The sequence below is a fragment of the Crinia signifera genome, chromosome 11 (assembly GCF_055691185.1).
Source record: "Crinia signifera chromosome 11, ASM5569118v1, whole genome shotgun sequence".
NCBI lineage: Eukaryota > Metazoa > Chordata > Amphibia > Anura > Myobatrachidae > Crinia > Crinia signifera.
This window is the reverse complement of record NC_139227.1, coordinates 70,264,034-70,278,347: the sequence shown is the minus strand read 5'-3', so window position 1 is coordinate 70,278,347 and position 14,314 is coordinate 70,264,034. Positions and strand designations below refer to the sequence as shown.

The following is a 14,314-nucleotide window of genomic DNA, read 5'->3' as shown; positions in this document are numbered from 1 at the left end:
GCGGCCGTGACGCACGTGTAGGGGGCGGACATATGACATTGCCGGATGTCAGCTGCCCGCCCAGATCCCTGCTTTTGCACGGAGAAATGCCCGTGTTGTCTGAGGTTGCGGGAGCTGCCTGGCCAATCGGTCCTGCATTCGATGGTCTGCGACCATCGAATGATGGGGGAGGTTCCCTGAGATGGAGGAGGTGTATTCATGAGAAATACACGTGCGGTCCATTCGGACAGCTTCTTACCACGGACGGAGTTGGCGATCCGTATGGAAGGCGGGGTTTAGGATGCACGGTGCTGGCCGCATATTCGGATCCGGCCGCACCGATCAGAATAAGGGCCCTGGTGCTTTAAAAATTGAATGGTGTCACTTTCTCCAACAGAGTTACATCAGAAAGTCTACTGTAAAATAAAAGATATTCTCCATTTCTTACTCTCTGAGAAAGCTGCTGAGGTCAACGCGTGGGAAACGCGTTAGAGGCTGATAAAAGGAGACACGTTGGACTCTCTTATGCATCTGAGAATATCTGTTATTTTACAGTGGACCCAGTTAACTTTCTGATGTAACTCTGGAGAAAGCAACACCTCCAATCATTTTTATTAGACATCTCCAATACTCTACTCTAATGGTGTGTACACGCGGTCGATTAGGCTTCGAAGAGACTTAACAGGTGGTAAGGAAGGCCAGTTCTGTCCTAGGAATGCCTTTGGATTCTGTAGAGACTGTGGGTGAGAGGAGAATGATCAGCAAGATAACATCATTATTGGATAATGCTTCACACCCTCTCAAAAATATTTTGACGGATCTGTGTAGCACTTTCAGTGATAGGTTGCTTCACCCTCGATGCTCAACGGAGAGGTACCGCAGGTCTTTTCTACCTGCTGCAATCAGAATGTACAATTGTCATGGTCTGTAGAGACCTACATGTTCTTAGATTCTAGATTTATATTGTTTGGACTTCTTATCTTATTTGCTATTTTCACCCTTATCTGTACTTGAACCTTGCTGTAACAACTGTAAATTTCTCCATTCTGAGACGAATAAAGGAATTCTATTCTATTCGCATCGGGATAGAATCGCACGACAAGCCATCCGACATGTATGTGATTTGAACGATATAATGCAGATCTGCACTATATAGTCATTGCAGCCCTGTCTATCTGGGTTTCGCTTTATGCTGTCATGGGTGCGCGCATCGGAATCGCAAGGTAAAAAAAAACTGTACAATCTGCCTGCGATTTTGACTATATAGTCCAAATCTCATGCTGATTGTACCCGTGTGTACACACCATAAGCTTTCATGTTGTCCTAATATCAACACAGCAACTGAGTAACCAATTGGAGGACGTCTATAGCAACAGATGTATTATAATGTTGCATGTGGGGCAGTACTGCATGCTGCCCATAGTTACAGGTTACCTCTATATATACTGCACTGTAGAATTGTTAAGCTCTATCCCCATTACATCTCAAAACAACAAAAATGGCACCCTGAAGCTGGATTTGCTCCTCACTATGGGGGTTATTCTGATTCACTCGAAAAGGCACAATCACTCTCTAATGGACAAAACCATGTGTACTGCAGGAGCAGATGTAACATGTGCAGAGAGAGTTAGATTTGGGTGGGGGTGTACTTCAAACTTATATCTATATCGCAGTGTAAAAATAAAGCAGCCAGTATTTACCCTGCACAGAAACAATAAAACACCCAAATCTAACTCTCTCTGCACATGTTACATCTGCCCCACCTGCATTGCACATGGTTTTGTCCATTAGAGCAGTGGTTCCCAAACTGTGTGCCTAGGCTCCCTGGGGTGTGCCTCAGGCTGGTGGTCCAGAACCAATTCAAATTATTAAATGTCAATGAAAAAGACAAAATCAGTGCTTGTGGCTTACAGTTATAACATATGTGGGTATACAGAAGTGAATCATGTTCCTCACCACATAGCTGGGTCTAAGAATAAAATGTTATCACAACTTGTTTAATTTAATATTTTGTTTGAAATTCTCAGTAACAAACTTTTGGCCTAGGGGTGCCATGAAAAATGTTCTGCTACTGTAGGGTGCCATGATTCAAAAAGTTTAGGAAGCACTGTATTAGAGAGTGATTGTGCCTTTCCGAGTGAGAATAATCCCCTATATTACGTCAGCTACAGTTGCAAATATAATCCAGGGCATTGCATGGAAAGTGCATGAGAACGCAGATAAGAGGAGCATTATTTAGAAGGCAACATCGGTGACCGTTTCCACGTATTTGGTTTCGTATATTTTCTGTCTGGGGCTCTTTCAGTAAACAAGCGATACTGGCTTGTCCTATTTTACTCATCATGATGGTCAATCACATTAGATGCATAGTGCAATAATGAAATTATCCTGAGTATGGTCCGGGCAGCGTGAAGCGCCCGGGGGGCTGTGGGTGCAGTGGTCGAGTGGGCAGTCCACAGTGTCCAGGAAGCGCTGAGTGAGTAGACAGCGGTGGCAGAATTTGAACATTCAAAAGATAGGCCGGCCGCTGATTGGCTGAGAAAGAGAGAGCACTCTCTGCCAATCAGCGGCCGGCCTATCTTTTGAATGTTCAAATTCTTCCGCCGCTGTCTACTCACTCAGCGCTTCCTGGACACTGCGGACTGCCTGCTCCACACACAGCCCCAGGGCGCTTCACGCTGCCCAGGTACTTCCTGTTCCCCCCCCCCCCCCCCCGTATCCGTCCCATTCAGGACTGCCCGCTGCACCCACAACCCCGCCTGACCCCTCACACTAGAAAATTCAGGGACTAGGCTGGTGTGAAAGGGGCCAACCCGGGAACGTCCCTGTATGATCCAGGGACCATATTCCCAGGTAAGTCCCTGTATTTTCTGGTGTGAAAGGGGTATAAAATGATGGGATTTTGCAGAATAACTTAAGACGACAAAAATATGAACAACCCATAGCAGTATTTAAGGGAAACCACAAGGTGACATACCCGATATTGTTCTTCCACAGAAATCCTTAATGCGTCTCTCCTTCGCTCTTGTCTTTACTTTTCCGTCGCCATAAATTCATAAACATCTGACTGAAACTCTTGCTCTCAGACATCTGAGCACCCGCACTCTTGGGACGGGCCAAGGCCTGTAGAAATGTGTTACCAAATCAAAAGATAAGTCATAGCTAAGCAAGTAAAAAAAGATTTATAGGAGTTAGTAAACTCTACAATTATAGTTCAAACTAAAAAGTAAGTTATTTTTATATAAAGGAACAGCAAAATGCTGTCATTGACAGAGGGAAGGGGACTTGCACACAGCGGCTACACATGCAAATAAAAACTATCAGTCCCCCGTGCAAACGCATGGGGACCAATTGAATTAGAATAACCCCCACATTCCCCTTCCCTCTGTCAATGACAAGCTTCCCTTCTCCTTCTACTCTGGTCTTCAGGATTTCTCCTTTACACCTCTAACCTCTGGAATCCCCCTCACCTAAATACACATTAAATCCGGCTTGCCTCCTACCTCTTAGGGCAGTATTCAATGAGGATAATTTGCCCTGTTTCACGGCGAATTTGTGCTATTTTCGCGTTGGAAGGTGATTTTTTGGGCCAGAAAGCGAATCACCCTATTCAACGTGCACTTCTCGCCGTCTTTCTAAGTGATTTTCGCTGTCCCTCACCGTGTAGCAAATCGCCATCTTTTCATGGTGAAGTGGAAAGCGAACTTTTAAAATAAAGTTGTTGTTGTTTTACATTTGGTGTGAAAAAATCAGGAATATTTATATATATATTTTTTTTTACACATAGCAGCCAGCAGGGGGTCAGGAGCCGCTCATTAGATATTCATATATTCTCTGCACCCGATCATTACATATGCACGATCAGGTGCAGTGAATACCCTGCTGGCTCTCCCGGGGGGCAGCCTGTGCTGCCTGGCTCCCGGGGAGCCCAACTCCCCCCCCACATGCGTTCAGGGGCAGGCAGGGAGACTTCCATCTCCCTGCCTGCCACCGTCCTCAGGCCTGCCTCCACCGCAGGGGTTCACACTCGCCGTCAGGGGCAGCGAGCCCCTGCAACGTTAAATAGGGGGATAGCAGGAGGACAGCGAGACTCCGGAACATGGCGACTGTGCAGCGAATCCTAAACAGGATTCGCTGCACGCCGTTAATGTGCTCATTGAATACTGCCCTTAGCCTTTAAGTCTGACCTTCTTACTCCAACATGCCACCTCTGCTTTCCATAGCTCTGTGACCCTGTTATACATCAACTGGAAGATGACTCTTCTCCCCTTTGTATTCTCTATGCAATATGTTCTCTGAGCTCTGTAGTTATTGATATTTGTAAAGTTATGTGCTTGTTTGTACTCATGGAAACTGTATGTTTTATCCCTCTATACACTACAGAATCCTTTATGGCACCATTAAAATACAAAAAAACAATATAGGCTGTAAACCTGCCAGTCCTTACTTCTTACCAAAGTGATAGCAGTTTGCTTTACAGACTATAGCGAGAATGAGCTGTGCAGGAAAGAATTACCATGAAGCTCTGGTCGAATTCATCACTCATTCTCCGTAGCTCTCGTCCATAGCGGGCAGCAACCATTAGGGAAGATGGAGCAGAGCGAGAACGTGACCGGAACTGGGAAAGCTCACCGAGGTGATCAGTCTCTGTGGCTTCTGACGCAGATTCTGTCCTATCACGAGTCTTTCCTGAACAGGGAAATGGAGTTCCACTAAAAATGGAGACACTGCAGAGCCAGGGAGAAGCATTGTACAACACACAACAGCAAGCGATTTAGACTACTCCAGCTTCAGATGTTCTCCAATTAGAATTTCTAGATAACAGTTCTCAATATTACCATGTCTGCAGTATGCAGCAAATATCAGGAGGACTCAATATCACACTTCAAACTAGCATCCTGCAGAGTGCTAACGGCCCATAAAATACAACGATTTGTCTGATCCTGAAGTTGGATGCAATTTCCCTTAAACTCCCCCTAGACCTTCCTGGGAGTGATTTTGTACTTTTATGCTATTTTTGCATAAGATATATTTCATAAAACTGGACACACGGTTCCATTTTGCCAGTGATTTGTTTGTGCTGCAGCGATAAATCACCGGGTCACTCCCGTGTTCAGCTTCCCTCTGCAGCTCCCCCGGCAGAGCCACTGAGCAATATATTGCACCGTCTGTACACAGCTTAAGATACATATACCTAGCCACGATAAATCATATACCATGCTATGGGTGAAATTTAATAGGATGAGAGATTCAGAAAGTGAGAGATCTCCAGTTTTTTTTTTTTAAAGGGGCAATCATATATACCCCGTTCTCACTGCCGCAAAAACCCAGGTATTTGCCAGGGCAAGCAGTAATTTCCCGTATCCTGTCTCAGTGTGAAAGGGTCTTTGTGAAATGTTTTTTTTGCAGGGTTTTTCCTGGGTAATACACGGGTGTATGGCAGCGTGAACAGCACAGACCCAGGTTTTTTTCACAAAATGCAAAAAAGCAAGTTCGGTACTTGTGGAGTATCACGGCTCCCATCGTATGGCATCGTATGCCATATGTAGTGGCATACGATGGCATACGATGCGATGTGATGTTTTACCGATTTTTGAGCATTTTTGCTCAAAAATCGTATGCCATCGCATGGCATCGTATGCCATATGTAGTGGCATACGATGTCATACGATGCGATACAATGTTTTACCGATTTTTGAGCAAAAATGGTCAAAAATCGGTAAAACATCGCATAACATCGTATGCCATATGTAGTGGCATACGATGTCATACGATGCGATACGATGTTTTACCGATTTTTGAGCAAAAATGGTCAAAAATCGGTAAAACATCGCATGGCATCGTATGCCATCGATGCGATACGATGTTTTACCGATTTTTGAGCATTTTAGCTCAAAAATTGTATGCGATCGCATCGGATGCCACGCTTCGGGCTCGGTGGCTCGCTGCGCTCGCCACACTATTCTATTCTCAACTCCACGCCGACGTGGATAGTGGGGGTATGAAAAGGTCGTAGGACGCGTACCGACGCCGCTCGCCACGCTTCGGGTTGACGTTGATAGTGGGGGTGGTGCACTATGAAAAATGGCATTTGGGGGCATTTCACTACTTTAATACACATTTCAATGCATTCTGATGCATTTCAGTCCAAAATCGGGTGCCATCGCATTGCATGCCATCCGATGCGATCGCATACGATTTTTGAGCTAAAATGCTCAAAAATCGGTAAAACATCGTATCGCATCGTATGACATCGTATGCCACTACATATGGCATACGATGCCATTCGATGTTTTACCGATTTTTGACCATTTGTGCTCAAAAATCGGTAAAACATCGTATCGCATCGTATGCCACTACATATGGCATACGATGTTATGCGATGGCATACGATTTTTGAGCAAAAATAGTCAAAAATCGGTAAAACATCGCATCGCATCGCATGCCATCGTATGCCACATGCGATGCGATTTTTAGCATACGATCTGCATACGATGCAGGTCGTGGGAGCCGTGATACTCCACAAGTACCGCAAGTTCATTGGGGGATGTAATCATGTGATATGTGACAGCCAGCCAATAAAAGCTGGTTTTTAAACAGCCAATCACAGCAATTTGTACAAATTTCCCAACACCCATTTAAATTCCACACACTTATTGGAAGGCAGACCATGGAAAGCAGTGTGAAAGGGGCAGACACAGGAAATTCCCGACAAGAAATCCGACAAGAAAAACCCGGGATTTTGCAGGGGCGGCAATGAGAACGCAGCATTACACTGCAAAATCATACTGGTTTAGCAGTGTAAATGATTGCCGCTTTAAAAAAAACTGGCGATTTCTTACTAAATCTCTCAATTTCTGAATAGCTCATCCTATTAAATTCCCCCGCTATATATATTTTATGGCATAAAATTGTATTAGGGGATTAGGAGGGCTGGCAATGCCCCCCTAATCCCCTATCAAACTTTCGGTGATAGATAGCATGTACAAAAAGCACTCCATTTTCCATCCGATTCCGTGCGATTCTGACAAATCAATAGTGCAGCACTAGTGATCTAGGGGCTTATAGCCGACACTTACGATACCATGCATCGGATCGGATGGAAAATACATTCAATGATATTTCGGCCCAAAATCCTTGTGTATGGGGGCCATTACAACTCCTGTACACGAATCAGACTGTCGGGATTATATGCTAGTCTGCACATGTCTATTCCATCAGCACTACAATATGCTGACAGGTCTATGCTTCAAGTCACCCCCTGAATTGATCTGGTTCCAGGGCAACTGACTTAAAACCTTGCAAGCAAATAGAGTATATTGGGCCTTATTCAGAGTTGATTGCAAATGCTAAATCTTTCTCAAATGGGCAAAACCATGCTGCACCACAGGTGGGACAAATGTATGTACAGAGAGAGTTACGGGGCCTACACACAGAGTGCTGTGCGCCAGCAATCTGAGGGATGCTAGATCGCTCAGCACACAGTGATGCACCGGCGATGTGTGCTAAGCGATCTGGCAGGGCCAGTGTTCGGTGTCCGATGCGAGCACTGGCGATCTGACTAGATTTATACTGCATGCAGTATAAATCTAGACAGCTATAGCAATGCGTGTGGCCGTGCATCACTATGGCCATGGCCCCTACACATGGAGCGATTTTGGGTCATTTTCTAAGCGATCTTGTCAGATTTCTCGGAGTGTAGGGGCCATAGCGATAGGCGGCCCCGCATGGCGATATTGTTGGGCGATTAAGATTCTGCATGCCTGATAAATCTTGTGAGATTGTCAGTCAGGGCCAGTATTGTCACCAGAGAACACTGGCCCTGACAGATCACCCAGCACACAGTGCGGACACATCGCTCAGTCCAGTCGCCTGTGTGTAGGCCCCTTTATTCATATCTACAATGCCATGCTCTCCCTTATAGCTTGTACTCTGTATAACTGTATCACATTAGGCAATTGCTAGGCCACTTTTGTTACTGTATCTGACAACAAGACACCTCTTATAAAATGAATAGTGTGATGAAATAACAAAAGCTATAGTAAAGCTATATTGCGGTATTCGCAATCAAAAACAAAAGTATAGTTATGGGAACTCGTATCCAAGACCCAAATTCTGCATAATAGAATCCAACTTGTATTTCATTTTAATTGTCTGCCTCTTACAGCTGTGGAAATTACCTTTGCCCCGTCGTAAGTTAGGAGAACTCCGGTGGTCTGTTGTACCCTGCCTACTAGATGGAGGATTCGTTTCTGGCAGAGATGCTCCTTGTTCATCTGGGAGAAACTCTTCTATACTAAACATAGATGGAGGAGAAGCTGCCATCTGCATAAAGGCAAACACAAATATGATGGTTACACTACTCAGCCATGGCTATTCCATTTTATTATTTCTCTCTATCGAAGCAACATGTATGGGAACTAAAGGCACGGCAGCCATAAAACCTGTATATGGATATTCAAATATGGAAGCGGGAGTGTCTGCACTAAGGGCCTGATTCACTGGGCTGCCAGGGTTGGGAGCCCAGCGAGCAGGTTACTGCCACCCTGTCCCTGTGTAAGGCTCTGAAAGTGTTCACAGCCATGCACACAGGGGAAAATTCACTCATCATTGATTGATTTTCCCCTTCCCCAGCTGTGTTCGGACAGTCTGTTCGCGCATGCGCACTGTGTAGCATGCGCATGTGTGCTCGTCTGATTATCGTTGGGGCAGATACGCAGCCCAGCGAAGGGGTCTGAATCAGTGCCTAGATTCCGCTTTGTTTGCCAAATATTCTCCGATTATATTTGGTCAGTATCCAAGGGGAATAAAGTATCCTAAAACCAAATACCTGAAATGTCACTAAAATGTGAAGGGGCTGGCGGTGCTCCCGGAGTCCCGGAGAACAGAATACAAAACTATGGGAGAAAAAGAAGACTCTTTGCTGGGACACCGCTTAGGAGAGATTTGTTGTAGGTGTAATATGTATAATAAAACTTAAATAATAGTTAAAATATTGGGATATCAAATATGGCATAGCTTTATGGAATATAGGATGTATGAGCTTAGATGGACTAGTGCTGATGGGAATGAATGTAATACCTATACAAAGGTCACCACATTTTAAACAAATACATTTAACATACAAAAAAACAGGGTAGAATAAAACTGCATGTAAGGGAGGAAAAAAGAATAGATAGTCGTCTTCTTCAGATGTTAGGATGATGAACACACCCTGCTATCATTGCAGGGTTGTGGCATCATGATCCGTTCGTGAGAGCAGAAAGAAATTGGACTTATGGCCCCCATCCACTAGGGCGACTAGGTACCCCGTGATCTCACCCGGCAGCTGGTTCCATATGAAACATTGGGCCTTATTCTGATCGGTGCGGCCCGATCAGAATATGCGGCCGCAACCGTGCAGGCGAATCCCCGCCTTCCATACGGATCGCCACCTGCCGTCCGTACGCGGATATGTGGCGATCCGCATGAAATTGGACGGGGATACGCCTCCTCCGTCTTGGGAGCAGCCCCTGCATTCGATGGTCGCCGAACATCGAATGCAGGGCCGCACGCTCCACCAGCGCCCGCCACCCTAGACCACACGGACACTTGTCCGTGTGAAATCATGTATGGGGGCGGGCAGCTGACATCCGGCGATGTCAGATGCCCGCCCCGTACCCACGCGTCACGGCCTCATTACCATGCATATGCCCCGCGTTTGCATGGGAACGCCCATGAAACGCGGGGCGTATGCATAGATTAATGAGGCTAAGTAGCCCCTCACGCCCCTCTACGCCCCCTGTGCGGCGTATAAAGAATCCGTGCGGCGAAATCGCCTGCACATGCGCAGAGTGACCTCTGCACATGCGCAGACGATCAACATCGGCGGTCCGTCCGCATGCGGGAATATCCGCACCGATCAGAATAAGGCCCATTGTCCTTTTGCATACAATGTATCGTATGTGATCCCAGCCAGGGCTACGGGTTGCGACAAATATTCATGGCAGCCCAGTAGGATCTGCGACTGATGCACATGGGAATGTGCCTCACATTGTAATCGTATGAAAATGACATGCGGTGTGTTACTTTTATGCATCAATGTTTTGGAATCGCATAAAAAGTGGCCATATCCCACTAGGATGGGGGCCTTTACTGTGCAGCAGAGAGTTTGTCGGAGAAATGGATCCTTGCATGGATTCGGTATGAAATCCCGACGGTCAAAATCCCAACAGGGTCAATATCCCGAATGGGTCATAATACCGACTAGGACAAAATCCCGACACGGTCAAAATACTGACATATAGAATGCACAGGTGAAACAGTCAACATGACTATGTCGACAGGTCGACATGGGTTTTTCACTGTTTTATGACCTGAATGTCGACACGGTCGACATGGACACAATTGGAAGTGAAGCGCAGCCCCTCGCATCGCTCGCCATTCTTCGGGCACACTATTTTATTCTCCCACCACTCCCTAGTGGATGGTAGGGCATGATATACCGCCTGTCGGGTCAAAAAACAGTGAAAAAACCATGTCGACCTCGTGACCTGTCCATTCAAAGTCATGTTGACTGTTTCCCCTGTACATTCTATATGTCGGTATTTTGACCTTGTCGGGATTTTAACCTTGTCGGTATTATGACTGCATCCCCCTTGCACGGCTGGTTTCACACCCATGCTGCGGATGTAAGCGTCTCAGCCAATGTGCCGTGTTTACTGCCTGAAAAATACATTTTGTCTGGAAGGGGCTTGCTCACATCCACTGCCCTGATTGCTCAAAGCTACCGGGGAACTCTTTACTGCACAGTAAGACCAATTTCTGCCCACTCTTATGGAAGGATCACTGCATTCCTGCAATGTCTTTGATAGCAGGGTGTGTTCATCATCCTAAAGGTCTGACTACGCCCAGCGTGTATGGACAGCGATGACCGCTGTCATCGCTGCAGGGAAAGCCGCTCAGTGCATACACACTGAGCGGCTTTCCCTCTGCCCGGCGCTGACGGAGGGGGGGGGGGGGGGGCGGCGTTGCATAGCAGAGTGCTATGCAAAGCCGTCCTGAAAACCGCTCATCTGCTGGTGTAACCAGTAGATGAACGGTTTTCCCGGCGATGTTGTGGGAGCGCGCAGCAGTGCTCACCGCCGGGGCATAGACACTGGGCGGCTTTGAGCTGAAAGCCGCTCAAACCTGCTGTTTTGAGCGACTTTCAGCTCAAAGTCGCCCAGTGTGTATGGGCCTTTATGTCTGAAGTAGGACTATCTGTTCTTTTTTCCCTTACATGCATTCCCCATGCTCTCATCTGCCAGCCTCTGATTACCAAGATGACAAGACAGTAGAACCAAGGGTCCTGCTAGGAAAGGGAATCTGTATTCTTATCCACGTACTTATCCTTTGATATACATGCTATGGTCTGCTGCTTTGTGCTTACTAGGGTTACCACCTAGTCCCTTTAATTCCGGACACATATTAATTATACAGGTTCTGTGGCTTGCTGGCTTCAAGACTCCACTTCACCTGATTTTAAACTGCCACAGAACCTGTGTAATTAACATGTGTCCGGAATTAAAGGGACTAGGTGGTAACCCTAGTGCTTACTGAAATACGGCTTTGCAAAAATATGCAGCATACCAATTATGTGGCTCTGATTGGGTGTACTCAATAATTATTGATGCTATTTGGATTGTTTCTCTAAGATCCATATTGGTAGGCTATGACAGTCCATGAACAAACTGCAACTTGCTTTTTTGTTTCAATGCAGACAACACAAACAACAGAACTGTACAGAATCTGCCGGCAGTGATAGAACTGTGGAGATTGTTAAGGGGCATACACACGGGGCGATTTCAGCCCCATTTATAAGTGATCGCTTAGAAATGGAGCACTTATCGCTCCGTGTGTATGCCCTGCAGCAATGGCGATGAGCAGTCCAACGTGTCGCGATCACCCATAGAGAAAGCAAGTGCTTGCACTGGCTTTCCTACTAGATCATGAGGCTTTGCCTAGAAACAATTGGCGATCGGGTGTACCGCAATGTGTTCTGAGTGATTATGATTACGCTCGTTGCTAGCACGGATGGCGGGTGGCCCGGGGCTTTACATATTGTCTGTAAGACATTACATTGTTGAGCAGAGATCACTAGGTCATTACAAAGTATGTCAGTAACTTGTATCTTCTTGTACAAGGTGTTTTGCAAATAGTAGATGTGTGCTTTCCTTGGTATATTTTACAAGAAAGTTGTTTACAGCTTATGACAGTGGTTTGCTGGAGAACTAGCATGTCTACATGTTTCTGTTGTTGGAACCTGATGGGTATTACAATAACAGTTATTTACTAATTACTGCCTATATTGCAATGTCATTTTTCCCGACTCTGGGTGATTATCAATATAGCAAACTACTGCATGTTTGATATGCCAATTTCTTAAGCTTTAAAGCCCCGTACACACGGGGGAGATATATTGCTCAGCCATATATTGCTAGCAATATATGGCTGAGCAATATATTGCTCAGTTTCTCCTTTTCGAAAGGGAACCTCTGCCGGGGGAGCAGCAGAGGTAATCAGCAAGCTCCTGCGACCAGCGATTATAAGGGGGCTAAAAACGGGAGTGCGCACCCGGCGATTTATCACTGGTGCGCACTCCAATCTCTGGCAATATGGTTGCCAGCGACCATATTTCCAGCGATTTCAGCCCCTATCACCCCCGTGTGTACACAGCTTAACTACTATTAAAAGTGAAGTTTTATTATACACAATTCCTACATACACATTACACCTACAACAAATGTCTCCTTTTTCAGAATTGACCTAAGTAGTGTCCCAGAAGAGTCTTCTTTTACTCCCGTAATTTTATATTTCAAATGTGCACAGATGTAAGACTCATGTACTAGACCTCTACTGTAGCCAAGAGCAGATTGTGGTCACCAGTAGCTCCAGGTGAGTCAGCTAACTGGGCTTCTGATACCATAAACAAATTTCTCAATCCACGTCACTGTTGTAATGGTGCCCCCACACACGGTGAGATGTGTGCTAGCTGATCTATACAATGTGTGCTATACGATTTAAACTTTATACACTATTTGGACTACATAAGATAGACTAGACTACAATATGACATTTAAAAAAGTACATATGGTATGCGATTCCCTACACAGGGTGTTAGTGTGTACACACGGTGCAATATGGCTTCCGATGTTGCCGATATAGTGAACATCGGAAGCCATATCGCATGCTGATTGTGTGCTTTTTTAGAGCTTGCGAGCCCGATGCACGCTCCCGTGAGCGAAAATCAGCAGCCAAGTGTAGATCTGCACTATATAGTCAAAATTGTGCCTCTGCAGCATGCCGTGCTATGCGAGTCCCGTTACGATCTGATCGTATCGTGACTCACATAGCACAGCATATCTACCGTGTGTACACACCTTGTGATTTGAACTAGACACGATGCAATGTAGTACAAAAATACCTGCCTGCAAGTAGTATTTTGCCTTGCGATATGGACTACGCAGCAACGCATCGCAAGGCAAAAGAAATGCAGTGCGATTTGAAGTAGACACAAAGCGATTTGAAAGAAATGTTCAAATCTCATGCAAGAATTATACCATGTGTGGGCACCTTAACAACTGTGTATTGTATGCGATCCAGCTGGGTGAATTGGCGGGGTATTGAACGTGAGGTTCACATGCAATACCTCATACTGGTGGATGCATACCTCCCAACATGACCCACTCCAGAAGGGACACTGCTCTGTTTCTGGACTTTCTTCTTAATGAATGATTGCTGTCACCTGTTCTAAACAGGTAAATGGGTAAGAAAGGTACTTCCACAGAGGTGATAGCAATCATACATTAAGAGGGAAGTCCAGAAACAGAGCATTCGGTCCCTCCTGGAGAGGGTCATGTTGGGAGGGGGGTCCCTGTGGGGGGGTATTTACCTGTGAAGCCAAATCTGCTTCTATTGTCTTCTCAAGCATTTACTCATCTACTCCTTACATATCACTGGTGTCCAGTTATTGCATCCCAGGCCTGCCGATAATTACATGCACCCCAGCTTCCCTGTGCTATATTCCAGCCTTTGGCACGTATGCCACCAGACACCTCGGCTCTACCTTTGCAGCCAGTCACTGTTCCCCAGTTCAACTCCCTCTCGTCTCCCAGGTATATTCCTGCAGGGAGACCCACACCCTGAGTGTCCTCAGTGCAGCCACGTCCAGCGGGAGAATATATCGGGATGCCGCCAGAGGAGAGAGTACAGTATCCGTAGTTGTCAATCGTCTCCACTCTCCTCCCTCCCTAGTCCCCAGCAGCCGCACTGTGTGTGTGTTTATTTTGTTCTCTCCTTCCGGAATGGATCTCTA

General features: G+C 46.0%; 1 protein-coding gene across 2 annotated transcripts in view; it reads right to left on the bottom strand.

Annotated features, from left to right (window-relative positions):
- BAD (BCL2 associated agonist of cell death) overlaps positions 1-14,314 on the bottom strand; it is a 26,099-nt gene extending 11,785 nt beyond the window's left edge. Inside the window, exons 1-4 of one of the 2 annotated variants that reach the window (XM_083163841.1) lie at positions 14,066-14,314; positions 8,160-8,304; positions 4,496-4,668; positions 2,957-3,102 (exon numbers count right to left, since the gene is read on the bottom strand). In XM_083163841.1, the coding sequence (XP_083019967.1) occupies positions 2,983-3,102; positions 4,496-4,668; positions 8,160-8,304 (438 nt within the window). In that variant the 5' untranslated portion in view covers positions 14,066-14,314 and the 3' untranslated portion in view covers positions 2,957-2,982. Of the gene's footprint in view, positions 1-2,956; positions 3,103-4,495; positions 4,669-8,159; positions 8,305-13,891; positions 14,044-14,065 lie in introns of those variants that run through there. The other variant, XM_083163840.1, reaches the window with a different exon arrangement.